The sequence below is a fragment of the Pseudophryne corroboree genome, chromosome 1 (assembly GCF_028390025.1).
Source record: "Pseudophryne corroboree isolate aPseCor3 chromosome 1, aPseCor3.hap2, whole genome shotgun sequence".
Taxonomy (NCBI): domain Eukaryota; kingdom Metazoa; phylum Chordata; class Amphibia; order Anura; family Myobatrachidae; genus Pseudophryne; species Pseudophryne corroboree.
The window spans coordinates 615,813,351-615,832,026 of NC_086444.1; the positions used below are offsets into that span (position 1 = coordinate 615,813,351).

The following is an 18,676-nucleotide window of genomic DNA, read 5'->3' on the forward strand; positions in this document are numbered from 1 at the left end:
ATGTATGTCCCGCTGGCGAGGTCTGTTTCCGCTCCATTATGTTGGTCTGCCGGTGAAGTGTGCTTCTGTGTTATAGCGTGCATCGGTGCGTCTCTGCGCATGCGTACGACATCTCCTTCCCACTGACCACCGCGCCTGTAGTTGTGCGCATGCGCGTCCTCTGTTCTGAGACGCTGTGAGTGACTGCACACACCACTAGGGATGCAAGAGTGTCACGTGATGCAAATAACTTTATTCACAATTACACAACAAAACATGTCCGTCGCCAAGAAATCAGAGGAGAAAGGAGCCGCACCGCAAGCAAAGAAACGTTGAAATCGAAGACTGCAGGTGACGAAGCGGACATCCGTAAAAGCAGTTCATACATCTGGTAAGTTCCGCTCCCGCTGTCAAGAGGATGGTGACGGCGAAAAGGGGAGGGGCCCGCAGCGCAGCACGAAAAAAAACCCAAACCTTCATTCATACATTGGGAGGTGCGGTAACTGCAGCACATAGCGTGCACAGTCACCGCAGAAACACAGAAACAACGTTCATACATCCGCCCCTCAGTCCTCAGGACCCCAAACAGTCAAACAGGTGGAGCTTATTATTTCACTTGTGATTATGTGAGGAGACCTTCAAAACATGCACTGTGTGAGGTCCTGAGGACAGAGTTTGAGAACCTGTGAGATAGATACACACACTTTCACAAGTAGTGCCACTGCCCACACTTAAGGTGGGTACACACTAATAGATATATCTGCAGATCAATTGATCTGCAGATATATCTATGGACGGATCGGGCAGTGTGCTGTGCATACACACTGCCCGATCCGTCGGGGACCGACGTCATGAACTGGGCGGGCATGTACACACGCCCGCCCAGTTCAGCTGTCAATCACCGCCGGCCGCCGCAGCATGTGTACGGGCGGTCGGCCGACCGCCCCGTACACACACAGCGACGCGCCAATATATCGGTAGATATATTGGCCGTCGGCTGTGCTGCGCGGCCGACGCGATACGTCTGTGAACGACGGAGTTCACAGACGTATCGGCCGTACACACTGGCCGACGGTCCCGCGATATATCGGCTGTTCAAGAGAACAGCCGATATATCGACCAGTGTGTACGGGCCTTTACAGTATAATAAATACCATATAATATGTTGCAGAGAAAATCCTGGCCCCTCAAACAGTTTGATGCCAAATCCAATACTTGATCAAATGAAAAGGTTTTGGTTGGGAAAAATATTCATGGGAACCTGCTGATAATCTTCATGCTCCCAGATTGAGAAATTCTTTCAACAGTTCCTAAGTAAACATGGAGCGATTGGAAGTCACAAATGGAGGCAGGTCATGCTATCATAAGTATCACTGACTGTACTTACCATATTGGCGGGAGTTCCGCGAGCTGACACCAGGTACAGCTGCACAATCTGATCCCAGCCAACTGTCCTGGATGTCTGCCTGATTCAAACATCAGGGTTCCTGGCATGCCATGCCGCTATCTATAACCAGTAGAGGGTGTGCAGTAATGGTGTCAAACTGTGGATGATGACATCAGATTCCAGTTTCCAATTTCAGTTGTCCGTTCAGCTTCGTGTGCTTGGTTATCAGAAAAGTCTGCATGCTGGCTGGATGTGTCAGCTATTCTCTCCTTGTTCCAGTTAAGCCTTGTACCTTGGATTAACCCTATGTGTACTGAAGTCTAGCTTCCTAACCCGTCTGTACTTTGCTAGTCTGAGTAATTCTACTGTCTGACCCTTGCCTGTACCTCACAAGTCTGAGTAACCCTAAGTGTACAGAAATCCTGTTGTCTATGCCTCACTCGCGCCTCTCCAGCCTCAGTAACCGCACCTGTCCTGAAACCTTGTTGGCCAGTTTGGACTTATTGCTCGCTAGTTTCCAAGCAACTCCATCAGCTCCAGGTTTGTTTTTTTGATGAAATTGTGTTTTATTTGCATCACTTTTGCGAATAAGATGCACAAGCAGAATTGATTGAAATGATATGTGGCATACCTATATTCTGTGTACGTCTCTTGCTGTATCTGCATATGAAATGCTACGTTACACGGCTTTCTAGGAAAACAGTCACTAACACTGTAATGTACCATTTTGTATGCAGATACAGCCACGATTGCACAAAGAATATAGGCATGCCGCATATCATTTTTATCAGCAAAAGCTGCTTGTGCGTCACATAGGTTTGCAAATAAGATGTATTGTAATGGAAACGTTTGCATAAAGACGCTCGGAATAGCATGAGTAGAGTGCTGTTTACATGCAGGGAGGCTAGATGTATGTGGATACATCTGTAAGTGTATACAAAGTCTGCATATATAAAAGTATTCAGTTGAACAATTCTACTTCTTTTACTGCCGCTGAACAGATTAGTAATCTTCCCAACTATTTAGGTGATCATCAGGGTTGTGTATCAACCCACTGTGATAGTACAAAACTTCCTAACTTACAACAGGAACCAACATGTTACTTATTGTATGGTAACTTGTCATAGTGCTTTAAAAATATAAGTGAAGACATTATTAATTGAAATTCAAAACTATGGGCTACTGTATATTGCACGTTTCCAAACACAAATAGTAAAATAACATTTATATTTAGAAGTTACCAAATGAGAGTTTCAGGAAATTATGTTATGGTAACCTGATTGGATCAAAGTACAACTTATGGTCAGGAATGATAACTGCATATAGTAATACTGTATGTAAAACATAATGACATTGCTCTCTGAACTTTAGACGTGTGCATTTGAAGCGATCGTTTGCTGATAATAAAGTGTAGCTGTAACTTGCACACAGCTCAGATCATTATGAAGCACAAAATAGTCAAAGCATTGTGCAAAATCCTCATTGGTGACATCTTGCTCTTCAGTTTGACCCGTTGCACCTAGACTTCCAATAAAGCACATGGTTTTTGCGGAAATGCCAGCTTTGTGGAGCATCAGATGGGAGGAACTGGGTGGAGCTTTGATGAGGAATGAACATGAGATCAACGTATGTACAGGAAGGAAAAAAAAAAAAAAAGACAAAGTTATGCAGTCTATGAAGGGGGAATGTATGTTAGTAGCTTATGTTACAGAAAGCAGCTTGCTCTTAGGTCAAGAACATTGCTTCAAAAACATATATGACAGAAACAAACTTTATTTTATATACACACAATATATATATATTTATAATATATATTATCATTCTGCAACCAATACCAAATCTTTCAGACAGACAGACAGGAAATAAAGAAGTGAACAGAAGAAACAGTGCAAGTATGTACATACAAGGTGTATGTACTGTATAATGTATTGGTTATATATACACACATTCTACGCATAAGCTTCACCAGTCTCAGACACCATGAGGGCTATTGAACAGAAGTGCTCTAGAAAATGTCCCCATCAGTAACAAGTAACTGAAATATATAAATAACTCCTGAACTTTTAAACTATGGGTCTCTTCAGCTGCAAAATGCTGATTAACTCAAGTACTAGATAAACTTTAAAAAGTAGAAGTGCACTAATGTCCCACTTAAAATCACTTTGAAATCTGTGTCTTGAGTCTACGAATGGTCATTCCTCTGACCTAGGCAAAACATATTCAACAGTATTCTCAAAATGCTAAAGTGCTTGACATTTTCTCAGACATAAATGTTCTCACAGTCTCTTGATTGTGCACACATTTTCACTGATTGTGGGTGACCAAGAAGCCTCTTTTACACATAGGCGAGTCTCCTATCTTTACAGTTGAAAGTCCAGGCTTGAGACCAAAACAAGGTGTGGTGCAAAGCAAGGTCATCCTGTCTCAGCATACAAGGTATTTACCTGGGATAAGAAAATATGCTTAAGAAAAAAGAAATACTTTCTTAGTTATTTGCAGACTAGTAGAGAGGCATCATTTATAATTAAAAATAATTTTATTACTGCCATTGTTAAGGTATACAATCCAGGGGATGCAGTTAATATCCCAGCTGTTGGCATCCCAGCATTCAGGAGACAGACACCGGAATCCCGACAGGCGGTGAAATGCCGGTGGTCGGAATACAGACAAACATAGGTTATTCCCACCAGGCCTGAAGCGTGGCGAGCCCGCGGGGGGGGGGCGACACGACTTGCTGCCGGTAATCCGAAAGATGGGATGCCGCTATTGGTATAGTGACAGCAGACATCCCAATCCAGATGTACTTTTTAGTCATAATCCAACCCCAAGCACTTTTAATACATTTAAATCTCTTCTCACCCATTGCACCAAACCCATCAACCACAATCAGGTTTAAGAACTGGCTTTCTACTTTAACCACTTAGCAGACAATTTTTTCTTTCTAAAAACTGCTCAGAAATTGATGTTTTGTAATTTTATGAGAGAATTAAATTATGTGAGGAACATTTATTTCAACTTATCCGAAACCATTTTAAATGATATTCCCTCAGTGGCTGCTAATGTCTAAAGTCACAGGGTGGTGGGGCCTGCCGTGCTGACTGATCAGCAGTGATCGGCAGCATGGCGGACATTGGAGGAGATGCAGGGTTGTAGACTGGAGAGTAGCGGTTGCAGGAAGATTATATTCCTGCAGCCACTCATGCTGTGTGTCTGACTAGTCACATCATTTGGAACTACCACAGATAATGCACTGCCTGGTGTGGTTGCACATGATGCAACCATACCAGGCAAGTGGTTAAGGATGAAATTGGTAACATTAGGCTTGAACTGGTAACTTCTTCCAGGAGCCTGCTCAATTTAGACTCTGATCCCTCTGGGTCCAACCCTTAATTTGATCCCACAAAGGAAGATGATGGCCCTAATGCAATAACATGTGAGTTCCAGTATTTGGAAAGATCCCAGCAATTTAGACTGTAGGTTTAAATTGTCAAAAATTCTAAAAGGCGTAACTAGGTTGGTTTTGCCTTTAGAATTCTTGTCACTTTAAAATCTACTTGGTAAATTGCAGGAAATGCACCAAGTTCCTGTATTACGTATTACGTGAGGGCCAAAGCATTCTCTGATCTCCTGACTGCACCGTCTCTACTCTTGATCCCAACACAATCTACTTTATCCTCTTCATCAAGCTTTTGTGTCAAACACTCTACTGCACCAACAAAGGTTTTCAATGATTTGGTCACTGCTATATAAAAATGCCATAACTTAATTTTAATTCTCCTGGATTTAATTGTTCTATCCAACACCCTTGATCACTCTTTTCTCATACAAATGCTACAATTCCTACGTCTTCAGGACATGGTCCTATCCTGGTACTCATCCTACTTATCGAATCGCACTTTAAGTATTTGTTCCACTGTGTCCACCTCCTCTGCCCTTTTTTTTTTTTTTTTTACAAGCAGGAGAACCACAATTTTAAATTCTAGATACTCTGCTCTCCTGCCATTACATCTTGGTTATACTCGTCACCTTATACTCAATCGTTCTAAAACACAGCTAATATTATTTCCACCAATCCACAGCGGTTTTCTAAGGGAAATCTCTATTTCCATTGAGAACAAAACAATCAATCAAAGCTATCCCTAAAGCCTGCTGTCTAGAGGTCATTCTTGACTCTGAATGTGGGGGGGGGGGAAAGTATAGTTCTATCTATTTGCAAATCCTGTAAATTTCATCTACGGAATATTTCCAGAGTATGTACATATCACCCAGAAAGCACAGCAGAAAATAATCATGCACCTCTCCTGCACAGAGTTCAAACAAAAATAAGAATTTACTTACCGATAATTCTATTTCTCGTAGTCCGTAGTGGATGCTGGGAACTCCGTAAGGACCATGGGGAATAGCGGCTCCGCAGGAGACTGGGCACATCTAAAGAAAGCTTTAGGACTACCTGGTGTGCACTGGCTCCTCCCCCTATGACCCTCCTCCAAGCCTCAGTTAGGATACTGTGCCCGGACGAGCGTACACAATAAGGAAGGATTTTGAATCCCGGGTAAGACTCATACCAGCCACACCAATCACACCGTACAACTTGTGATATGAAACCCAGTTAACAGCATGATAACAGAGGAGCCTCTGAATAGATGGCTCACAACAAGAACCCGATTAGTTAACAATAACTATGTACAAGTATTGCAGACAATCCGCACTTGGGATGGGCGCCCAGCATCCGCTACGGACTACGAGAAATAGAATTATCGGTAAGTAAATTCTTATTTTCTCTGACGTCCTAGTGGATGCTGGGAACTCAGTAAGGACCATGGGGATTATACCAAAGCTCCCAAACGGGCGGGAGAGTGCGGATGACTCTGCAGCACCGAATGAGAGAACTCCAGGTCCTCCTCAGCCAGGGTATCAAATTCGTAGAATTTTGCAAACGTGTTTGCCCCTGACCAAGTAGCTGCTCGGCAAAGTTGTAAAGCCGAGACCCCTCGGGCAGCCGCCCAAGACGAGCCCACCGTCCTTGTGGAATGGGCTTTTATTGATTTAGGCTGCGGTAATCCTACCGCAGAATGCGCCAGCTGAATAGTGCTACAAATCCAGCGCGCAATAGACTGCTTAGAAGCAGGAGCACCCAGCTTGTTGGGTGCCATCAGGATAAACAGCGAGTCAGTTTTCCTGACTCCAGCCGTCCTGGAAAAATAAAATTTTCAGGGCCCTGACTACGTCCAGCAACTTGGAATCCTCCAAGTCCACAGTAGCCGCAGGCACCACAATAGGTTGGTTCAAGTGAAAACCTGAGACCACCTTCGGGAGAAACTGAGGACGAGTCCTCAACTCTGCCCTATCCATACAGAAAATCAGATAAGGCCTTTTACATGACAAAGCCGCCAATTCTGACACACGCCTGGCCAAGGCCAAGGCCAACAGCATGACCACTTTCCACGCGAGATACTTTAGCTCCATGGTTTTAAGTGGCTTAACCAATGCGACTTTAGGAAATCCAACACCACGTTTGAGATCCAAAAAGTGCCACAGGAGGCACAAAAGGAGGCTGAATATGTAGTACTCCTTTAACCAAAGTCTGAACTTCAGGCAGTGAAGCCAGTTCTTTCTGGAAGAAAATCGACAGAGCCGAAATCTGGACCTTGATGGACCCCAATTTGAGGCCCAAACGTCACCCCTGCTTGCAGGAGGTGCAGGAATCGACATAGTTGAAATTCCTCCGTCGGGGCCTTCATGGCCTCCCAACAAGCAACACATTTTTGCCAAACGCGGCGATAATGTCTTGCGGTGACATCCTTCCTGGCTATGATCAGGGTAGGGATGACTTCCTTCGGAATACCCTTTTCCTTTAGGATCCGGTGTTCTACCGCCATGCCGTCAAACGCAGCCGCGTTAAGTCTTGGAACAGACAGGGTCCCTGCTGCAGCAGGTCTTGTCTGAGCGGCAGAGGCCAAGGGTCCTCTGCCAGCATCTCTTGAAGTTCCGGGTACCAAGCTCTTCATGGCCAATCCGGAACCCCGAGTATGGTTTTCACTCCTCGCCTTCTTATTATTCTCAGTACCTTGGGTATGAGAGGTAGAGGAGGAGACACATAAACCGACTGGTACACCCACGGTGTCACTAGAGCGTCCCCAGCGATCGCCTGAGGGTCCCTTGACCTGGCGCAATATCTTTTCAACTTCTTGTTGAGGCGGGACGCCATCATGTCCTCCCGTGGTCATTCCCAACGGTTTACCCGCATTTGGAAAACTTCTGGATGAAGTCCCCATTCTCCTGGGTGTAGGTCGCCCATCGGAGAATCCTTGTGGCTTCTGCCATCGCCATCCTGCTTCTTGTGCCGCCCTGTCTGTTTTGGGCGACCGCCGTGATGTCGTCTGATTGGATCAGTACCGGCTGGTTCTGAAGCAGGGGCCTTGCTTGGCTTAGGGCATTGTAAATGGCCCTTAGCTGCAGAATATTTATGTGAAGCGAAATCTCCTTGGAAATTTCTTCCCTGTGTGACTGCACCCCAGCCCCGAAGGCTGGCATCCGTGGTCACCAGGACCCAGTCCTGTATTCCGAATCTGCGGCCCCCTAGTAGATGAGCCCTCTGCAGCCACCACAGCAGCGACACCCTGTTTCTTGCTGACAGGGTTATCCGCTGTTGTATCTGTACATGGGACCCGGACCATTAGTCCCACAGGTCCCACTGGAACGTCCTTGCGTGGAGCCTTCCGAATGGAATTATGCTTCGTACGAAGCTACCATTTTTCTCAGGACTCGTGTGCATTGATGTACCGACACCTGTCCTGGTTTTAGGATGTCTCTGACTAGAGATGACAACTCCTCTGCTTTTTCCACTGGAAGAAACACTCTTTTCTGGTCTGCGTTCAGAAACATTCCCAGGAACAGAAGACGTGTCGTCGGGACCAGCTGTGACTTTGGAATATTGAGAATCCAGTCGAGCTGTTGTAGCACTTCCCGAGAGAGTGCTACCCCCACTACCAACTGTTCTTTGGACCTCGCCTTTATCAGGAGATCGTCCAAGTACGGGATAATAAAAACTTCCTTCTTGCGAAGGAGTATCATCACTTCGGCCATTACCTACGTAAAGACCTTCGGTGCCGTGGACAACTCCAACGGCCGCGTCTGGAACTGATAGTGACAGTCCTGTACCACATATCTGAGGTACTCCTGGTGAGGGGGGTAAATGGGGACACGCAGGTACGCATCCTTAATGTCCAGGGAGACCCTGTAATCCCCCTCGTCCAGGCTCGTAATAACCGCCCTGAGCGATTCCATCTTGAACTTGAATCTTCTGATATAAAAGTTCAAGTATTTTAATTTCAAGATGGGTCTCACCGAACCGTTGCGGTACCACAACCACTGTGGAATAGTAACCCCTTCCTTGCTGAAGGAGGGGCACCTTGACAATCACTTGTTGTGATTATAGTGTTGAATATCCACCAACACCGTCTCCCTGGCAGAGGGAGGTGCCGGTAAGGCAGATTTTAGGAAACGGCGGGGGGAAGAACGTCTCGAACTCCAGCCTGTACCCCTGAGATACTACTTGAAGGACCCAGGGATCCATGTGAGAGCCCACTGTCCGCTGAAATATCTGAGACGGGCCCCCACCGTACCCGGGTCCACCTGAGCAGCCCCAGCACCATGCTGTGGACCTACCGGACGCAGGGAGGACTTCTGCTCTTGGGAACTAGCTGTGTGTTGCAGCTTTTTCCTCTACCTTTGCCTCTCGGCAGAAAGGATGAGCCTCTAGCCCTCTTGCTTTTCTGGGGCCGAAAGGACTGTACTTGATAATACGGTGCTTTCTTTTGTTGTGGGGTAGCCTGTGGCAAAAAAATTAATTTCCCAGCAGTAGCTGTGGAAACGAGGTCTGAAAAACTATCCCCAAACAGTTTTACCCCCTTATAGGGCAACTTCCATGTGCCGATTCGAGTCGGCATCGCCTGACCATTGCCAAGTCCATAACCCCCGTCTGGCGGCAATGGACCTAGCGCTTATTTTTGATGCCAGCCGGCAAATATCCCTCTGTGCATCACGCATGTATAAGACCACGTCTTTTATATGCTCTATTTTCAGCAAAATATTGTCCCTATCCATAGTTATTTTCCGACAGGGAATCTGACCACGCAGCGGGAGCACTGCACATCCATGCCGAAGCAACGGCTGGTCGCAATATAATGCCCTAGTGTGTGACCATATCTTATAGGGTAACCTCCTGCTTTCTATCAGCAGGTTCCTTCAGGGCGGCCATACCCAGAGACGGTAGTGCCACCTTTTGTGATAAGCGTGTAAGAGCTGTATCTACCCTATGGGGTGTTTCCCCGCGTGACCTATCCTCTGGCGGGAAAGGGTACGCTGCCAATAACCGTTGTAGAAATTATCAATTTCTTACCGGGGGAAGACCACTCTTCCTCACATACCTCATTTAATTTCTCAGATGCAGGAAAAACTACTAATAGTTTTCTCTCACCAAACACAATACCCTTTTATGTGGTACCTGGGGTATAATCATAAATGTGTAATACATTTTTCATTGTCTCAATCCTGTAACGGGTGGACCTATTTGGAGTGTACACCAGTCTCATCGATGTCGACACTGGAGTCAGTATCCGTGTCGACATCTGTGTCTGTTATCTGAGGTAGCGGGCGATTTTAGAGCCCCCCATGACATTTGAGACGCTGGAACAGGCACAAGCTGAGTAGCCGGCTGTTCCGTGTCGTCGACCTTTTATGTAAGGAGTTGACACTTTCACGTAATCCTTTCATAAGTTCAACCACACCGGTGTCGACCCCGCAGGGGGTGACAACATATTTACAGGCATTCGCTCCGCCTCCACCTCATTATCCTCCACATACCTGTCGACACAGCCGTACCGACACACCACACACACAGGGAATGCTCTGATAGAGGACAGGACCCCACAAAGCCCTTTGGGGAGACAGAGGGAGAGTATGCCAGCACACACCAGGGCGCTATATATCACAGGGATAGCACCTATAAAAAAGTGTTTTCCCTTATAGCTGCATATATATTGTATACTGCGCCTAAATTGTGCCCCCCCTCTCTTTTTAACCCTTTCTGTAGTGTATTAACTGCAGGGGAGAGCCAGGGAGCTTCCCTCCAACGGAGCTGTGAGGGAAAAATGGCGCCAGTGTGCTGAAGGAGATAGCTCCGCCCCTTTTTCGCGGACTTTTCTCCCGCATTTTTATGGAATCTGGCAGGGGTTAATATACATCCATATAGCCCTGGGGGTTATATGTGATGTATTTTTGCCAGCCAAGGTGTTTATATTGCTGCTCAGGGCGCCCCCCCCCCAGCGCCCTGCACCCTCAGTGACCGGAGTGTGTGGTGTGCATGAGGAGCAATGGTGCACAGCTGCAGTGCTGTGCGCTACCTTGGTGAAGACTGATGTCTTCTGCCGCCGATTTTCCGGACCTCTTCTTGCTTCTGGCTCTGTAAGGGGGCCGGCGGCGCGGCTCTGGGACCGGACTCCGAGGCTGGGCCTGTGTTCGGTCCCTCTGGAGCTAATGGTGTCCAGTAGCCTAAGAAGCCCAAGCTGGCTGCAAGCAGGCGAGTTCGCTTCTTCTCCCCTTAGTCCCTCGATGCAGTGAGCCTGTTGCCAGCAGGTCTCACTGAAAATAAAAAACCTAAAACTAACTTTTTCTAAGAAGCTCAGGAGAGCCTCCTAGATTGCACCCTGCTCGGTCGGGCACAAAAATCTAACTGAGGCTTGGAGGAGGGTCATAGGGGGAGGAGCCAGTGCACACCAGGTAGTCCTAAAGCTTTCTTTAGATGTGCCCAGTCTCCTGCGGAGCCGCTATTCCCCATGGTCCTTACGGAGTTCCCAGCATCCACTAGGACGTCAGAGAAATTTACATGTGTTCTTTCCATACTGAAACAACCCACTGAACCAGAGGCTAAAACTGCTGCATGACTGGATAATCCAACCCACTAAACACTTTCTATATGTGGCCTTTAACTACATGTAACAAAATTCCTATTTTAAATTGTAAGCTTGTGATTAGGAGTCTGTTAATATCTAGTATTGTTTTATGACAGTGTTCTCAGTTGTAAAGGACAACACAATAGGATAGTGATTGATTGATTGATTGATAAATAAATAAGTGGAGTGAATGGATGAATGAATGAATGAATGAATGAATGAATGAATGAATGAATGAATGAATGAATGAATGGAGAGACTGCGCTTACTGCATGAGACTTTTGGAACTCCCTGAATACAAACACACACACACACACACACACACACACACACACACATTATATATGCCTCTATGTATATACACAAGCAGTATAATTACCTGCTGCAAACCTTTTCTTGACCAGTGACATTCTATATCCAGATCCCACCAACTCTATATCCACGCCAGACAAAGTACGACCCTCACATGTAAACTGTGCTGCGGCTGTAGAGGAAGTGCTGCAAGTACCAAGCGGCTGCCAACGAGCATACAACCTCCCGCTAACTGCAAGAGGAGGTAAAGATAAGTTAACACTTTACAAACTGTTTAGAAAACTTCTCAGTATACAAAAAGGTTATTAAAGAAAAGAAAAAAAGTTACATTACAGTAATTGGAAAATGTGAATAAAATAGAGCCACTGCATATAGTAAGTTCAGTATAAGAAAATAAGAATTTACTCACCGGTAATTCTATTTCTCGTAGTCCGTAGTGGATGCTGGGGACTCCGTAAGGACCATGGGGAATAGACAGCTCCGCAGGAGACTGGGCACATCTAAAGAAAGATTTAGGTCTATCTGGTGTGCACTGGCTCCTCCCCCTATGACCCTCCTCCAAGCCTCAGTTAGGACACTGTGCCCGGAAGAGCTGACACAATAAGGAAGGATTTTGAATCCCGGGTAAGACTCATACCAGCCACACCAATCACACCGTATAACTCGTGATAGGAACCCCGGTTAACAGTATGATAACAACGGAGCCTCTGAACAGATGGCTCGCAATAACAACCCGATTTGTGTAACAATAACTATTTACAAGTATTGCAGACAATCCGCACTTGGGATGGGCGCCCAGCATCCACTACGGACTACGAGAAATAGAATTACCGGTGAGTAAATTCTTATTTTCTCTGACGTCCTAGTGGATGCTGGGAACTCCGTAAGGACCATGGGGATTATACCAAAGCTCCCAAACGGGCGGGAGAGTGCGGATGACTCTGCAACACCGAATGAGAGAACTCCAGGTCCTCCTCAGCCAGGGTATCAAATTTATAGAATTTTGCAAACGTGTTTGCCCCTGACCAAGTAGCAGCTCGGCAAAGTTGTAAAGCCGAGACCCCTCGGGCAGCCGCCCAAGATGAGCCCACCTTCCTTGTGGAATGGGTTTTTACAGATTTAGGCTGCGGTAGTCCCACCGCAGAATGCGCCAGCTGAATAGTGCTACAAATCCAGCGCGCGATAGTCTGCTTAGAAGCAGGAGCACCCAGTTTGTTGGGTGCATACAGGATAAACCGCGAGTCAGTTTTCCTGACTCCAGCCGTCCTGGAAACATAAATTTTCAGGGCCCTGACTACGTCCAGTAACTTGGAATCCTCCAAGTTTCTAGTAGCCGCAGGCACCACAATAGGCTGGTTCAAGTGAAACACTGATACCACCTTCGGGAGAAACTGAGGACGAGTCCTCAACTCTGCCCTATCCATATGGAAAATCGGATGAGGGCTTTTATAGGACAAAGCCGCCAATTCTGACACACGCCTGGCCGAAGCCAGAGCCAACAGCATGACCACTTTCCACGTGAGATATTTCAAATCCACAGTCTTAAGTGGTTCAAACCAATGTGATTTCAGGAACTCCAAAACCACATTGAGATCCCAAGGTGCCACTGGGGGCACAAAAGGAGGCTGAATACGCAGAACTCCTTTGACAAAAGTCTGAACTTCAGGCAGTGAAGCCAGTTCTTTCTGGAAGAAAATCGACAGGGCCGAAATCTGGACTTTAATGGACCCCAATTTGAGGCCCAACGTCACCCCTGCTTGCAGGAAATGCAGGAATCGACCCAGTTGAAATTCCTCCGTTGAGGCCTTCCTGGCCTCACACCAAGCAACATATTTCCGCCAAATGCGGTGATAATGTTTTGTGGTGACATCCTTCCTGGCTTTGATCAGGGTAGGGATGACTTCCTCCGGAATGCCCTTTTCCTTCAGGATCCGGTGTTCAACCGCCATGCCGTCAAACGTAGCCGCGGTAAGTCTTGGAACAGACAGGGCCCCTGCTGCAGCAGGTCCTGTCTGAGCGGCAGAGGCCAAGGGTCCTCTGAAAGCATCTCTTGAAGTTCCGGGTACCAAGCTCTTCTTGGCCAATCCGGAACCACGAGTATAGTTTTCACTCCTCGCCTTCGTATTATTCTCAGTACCTTGGGAATGAGAAGCAGAGGAGGAAACACATAAACAGACTGGTACACCCACGGTGTTACAAGAGCGTCCACAGCGATCGCCTGAGGGTCCCTTGACCTGGCGCAATATCTTTTTAGCTTTTTGTTGAGGCGGGACGCCATCATTGTCAGTGCTAACACATGATTTTCCGCCCATCGGAGAATCCTTGTGGCTTCTGCCATTGCCCTCCTGCTTCTTGTGCCGCCCTGTCTGTTTACATGGGCGACCGCCGTGATGTTGTCTGACTGGATCAGTACCGGCTGGTTCTGAAGCAGGGGCCTTGCTTGGCTTAGGGCATTGTAAATGGCCCTTAGCTCTAGAATATTTATGTGAAGCGAAATCTCCTGATTTGACCACAGTCCTTGGAAATTTCTTCCCTGTGTGACTGCGCCCCAGCCCCGAAGGCTGGCATCCGTGGTCACCAGGACCCAGTCCTGTATTCCGAATCTGCGGCCCTCTAGTAGATGAGCCCTCTGCAGCCACCACAGCAGCGATACCCTGGTCCTTGCCGACAGGGTTATCCGCTGTTGCATCTGGAGATGGGACCCGGACCATTTGTCCAACAGGTCCCACTGGAAAGTTCTTGCGTGGAACCTTCCGAATGGAATTGCTTCGTACGAAGCTACCATTTTTCCCAGGACTCGTGTGCATTGATGTACCGACACCTGTCCCGGTTTTAGGAGGTTTCTGACTAGAGATGACAACTCCCCGTTTTTTTTCCACTGGAAGAAACTTTTTTTTCTGGTCTGTGTCCAGAATCATTCCCAGGAACAGAAGACGTGTCGTCGGGACCAGCTGTGACTTTGGAATATTGAGAATCCAGCCGTGCTGTTGTAGCACTTCCCGAGAAAGTGCTACCCCCACTACCAACTGTTCCCTGGACCTCGCCTTTATCAGGAGATCGTCCAAGTACGGGATAATTAAAACTCCCTTCTTGCGAAGGAGTATCATCATTTCGGCCATTACCTTGGTAAAGACCCTCGGTGCCGTGGATAACCCAAACGGCAGCGTCTGGAACTGATAATGACAGTCCTGTACCACAAATCTGAGGTACTCCTGGTGAGGAGGGTAAATGGGGACATGCAGGTACGCATCCTTGATGTCCAGGGAGACCATGTAATCCCCCTCGTCCAGGCTCGCAATAACCGCCCTGAGCGATTCCATCTTGAACTTGAACCTTTTGATATAAGTGTTCAAGGATTTTAGATTTAAGATGGGTCTCACCGAACCGTCCGGTTTCGGTACCACAAACATTGTGGAATAGTAACCCTTCCCTTGCTGAAGGAGGGGTACCTTGACAATCACTTGCTGTGAATACAGTTTTTGGATAGCCACCAACACTGCCTCCCTGGCAGAGGGAGTTGCTGGTAAGTCAGATTTTAGAAAACGGCGGGGGGGGGGGGGGGGGGGGGGACGTCTCGAATTCCAGCCTGTACCCCTGAGATACTACTTGAAGGGCCCAGGGATCCACCTATGAGAGAGCCCACTGTGTGCTGAAATTTCTGAGACGGGCCCCCACCGTACCCGGATCCGCCTGTGAAGCCCCAGCGTCATGCTGTGGACTTACCGGACGCGGGGGAGGACTTTTGCTCTTGGGAACTGGCTGTATGCTGCAGCTTTTTCCCTCTACCTTTGCCTCTCGGCAGAAAGGATGCGCCTCGAGCCCTCTTGTGTTTATGGGGCCGAAACGACTGTACTTGATAATACGGTGCCTTCTTTTGCTGTGGGGTAGCCTGTGGCAAAAATTACAATTTCCCAGCCGTAGCTGTGGAAACGAGGTCTGAAAGACCATCCCCAAACAGTTCCACCCCTTTATAAGGCAAAACTTCCATGTGCCTTTTTGAATCGGCATCACCTGACCACTGTCGAGTCCATAACCCCCTTCTGGCGGCAATGGACATTGCGCTTATTTTTGATGCCAGCCGGCAAATATCCCTCTGTGCATCACGCATGTATAAGACAGCGTCCTTTATATACTCTACTGTCAGCAAAATAGTGTCCCTATCCAGGGTATCAATATTATCCGACAGGGAATCTGACCACGCAGCAGCAGCACTGCACATCCATGCTGATGCAATCGCTGGTCGCAATATAATGCCCGTGTGTGTGTATATATAGCTTTTAGGGTAGCCTCCTGCTTTCTATCAGCAGGATCCTTTAGGGCGGCCGTATCCGGAGACGGTAGTGCCACCTGTTTTGATAAACGTGTAAGCGCTTTATCTACCCTAGGGGACGTTTCCCAACGTGACCTATCCTCTGGCGGGAAAGGGTACGCTGCCAATAACCATTTAGAAATTATCAATTTCTTATCGGGGGAAGTCCAGGCTTCCTCACACACCTCATTTAATTCCTCAGATGCAGGAAAAACTACTGGTAGTTTTTTCTCACCGAACATAATACCCTTTTTTGTGGTACCTGGGGTACTATCAGAAATGTGTAATACATTTTTCACTGCCTCAATCATGTAACGGGTGGACCTATTGGATGGTACACTAGTCTCATCGTCGTCGACACTGGAGTCGGTATCCGTGTCTGCCATCTGAGGTAGCGGGCGTTTTAAAGCCCCTGATGACATTTGAGACGCTGGAACAGTCACAAGCTGAGTAGCCGGCTGTCCTATGTTGTCAAACCTTTTATGTAAGGAGCTGACACTGTCACGTAATTCCATCCATAAGTCCATCCACACAGGTGTCGACCCCTCAGGGCGTGACAACACATTTACAGGCATTTGCTCTGCCTCCACATCATTTTCCTCATCATACATGTCGACACAGCGGTACCGACACACAGCACACACACAGGGAATGCTCTGACAGAGGACACGACCCCACAAAGCCCTTTGGGGAGACAGAGGGAGAGTATGCCAGCACACACCAGAGCGCTATATACCACAGGGATATCACCTATAAAGAGTGTTTTCCCTTATAGCTGCATATATATATTATACTGCGCCTAAATTTGTGCCCCCCCTCTCTTTTTTACCCTTTCTGTAGTGCAGGGGAGAGCCAGGGAGCGATCCTTCCAGCGGAGCTGTGAGGGAAAATGGCGCCAGTGTGCTGAGGGAGATGGCTCCGCCCCTTTTTCGGCGGGCTTTCTCACGCTTTTTGTGTTATTCTGGCAGGGGTCATTTACACCTATATAGCCTCTGGGGCTATATATGGTGTCAGTTTTGCCAGCCAAGGTGTTAATATTGCTGCTCAGGGCACCCCCCCCCAGCGCCCTGCACCCATCAGTGACCGAAGTGTGTGGTGTGCATGAGGAGCAATGGCGCACAGCTGCAGTGCTGTGCGCTACCTTGGAGAAGACAGAAGTCTTCAGCCGCCGATTTTCCGGACCTTCTTGCTTCTGGCTCTGTAAGGGGGACGGCGGCGCGGCTCCGGGAACGGATGACGAGGTCGGGTCCTGTGTGCGATCCCTCTGGAGCTAATGGTGTCCAGTAGCCTAAGAAGCCCAAGCTACCACCACTTAGGTAGGTTCGCTTCTTCTCCCCTTAGTCCCTCGCTGCAGTGAGCCTGTTGCCAGCAGGTCTCACTGTAAAATAAAAAACCTAAACTATACTTTCTTTCTAGGAGCTCAGGAGAGCCCCTAGTGTGCATCCAGCTCGGCAGGGCACAGAAATCTAACTGAGGCTTGGAGGAGGGTCATAGGGGGAGGAGCCAGTGCACACCAGATAGACCTAAATCTTTCTTTAGATGTGCCCAGTCTCCTGCGGAGCCGTCTATTCCCCATGGTCCTTACGGAGTCCCCAGCATCCACTAGGACGTCAGAGAAAGCAACTTTTTCTATGAATTCACCACAGGACTCCAGTTTATTGATAAACTGCCTCTACAACTCATAAGCTAGTGGGTGAAAGAAAAGGATTTCCACCACATCAGAGTGCTGGGCTGTTTGTTGTGGAACCGGTCAATATACAGGAAGAGAGGTGCTTTCTTGAGGTTCATCAGAACTACAGGCAGCAGTGCATTCATGCTTCTGCTGGGAAGAGAAACATTGCAGTACATGTACTTCTTCACTAGGTACGGAACTACAGGGCCACAACCATTTTTGTTTGATTAAATGTTGTAACTTCATTGAACCTTTAGCAAAGATGTTACATGATTTATCATTTATTGACAGGCATCTGATGAAAAGAAAGTTAGATGTTTCCTAATACATATTCATCGCAATCACGCCAAATAGCCCCTCTTGGCACTCCATGTCCCACGAGACTATGCTAGCATAGGGAGTTTTTTTTTTTTTTGCTGAAAATGTGTTTTAGTTGCAAAGTGATGCGACTAGGAGACTGCGTTGTTTAATTTGATATAACACTTTTATATCTGTGTCCGACTGAGTCTCTGAATCTGCATATGAAGTGCTACGATGCAGTGGCCATGGGTTATTTTATGTAGAGTTCCGTTGTGCTTCATATATAGTACACATATACAAGTGTCTCATATCAAATTAATTAGCTAAGTCTCCTGGTGCATACCAGTTGCATTGTGACTGAGATGCAACTTCCGCAAAAAAGAGACCTGACGCTAGCCAAGTTGCCCAGAACCTTTCAGCTCACTCGCGCCAGGCATCTCCAGTTGTGTGGTGTATTGAGGCTAGATGTAGGAGGACACATCTGTATAATGCAATTCAAAATTGTTCAGATTAAGAAAAACAAAACCCCCCCAGCATTTTAAAAGGCTAAAAGCTGGGTACACACCCAGAGAAGCAATGTGAAGGAGCGTAACAGGTTCTATTTGGAACAGTAGCTGCACCAGACTTACCAGTGGCTTTAAACCTTGATTTACGTAGCAGATTACTTTTTGTTATAAAGTTTTTATACACTCTACAACTGAGTGCTCCTTTTCATTCTGTTCCTAGAATATATATATATATATATATATATATATATATATATA

At 47.1% G+C, this 18,676-nt stretch overlaps 1 protein-coding gene across 7 annotated transcripts in view; it reads right to left on the reverse strand.

Moving 5' to 3' along the window:
- Positions 1-2,576: 2,576 nt before the first annotated feature.
- FCHO1 (FCH and mu domain containing endocytic adaptor 1) overlaps positions 2,577-18,676 on the reverse strand; it is a 325,680-nt gene continuing 309,580 nt past the window's right edge. For 5 of the 7 annotated variants that reach the window (XM_063914421.1, XM_063914420.1, XM_063914422.1 and 2 more), the window contains 2 exons: positions 11,699-11,863; positions 2,577-2,963 (listed from right to left, as the gene is read on the reverse strand). In XM_063914421.1, the coding sequence (XP_063770491.1) occupies positions 2,734-2,963; positions 11,699-11,863 (395 nt within the window). In that variant the 3' untranslated portion in view covers positions 2,577-2,733. Of the gene's footprint in view, positions 2,964-3,123; positions 3,829-11,698; positions 11,864-18,676 lie in introns of those variants that run through there. The other 2 variants (XM_063914425.1, XM_063914426.1) reach the window with 2 other exon arrangements.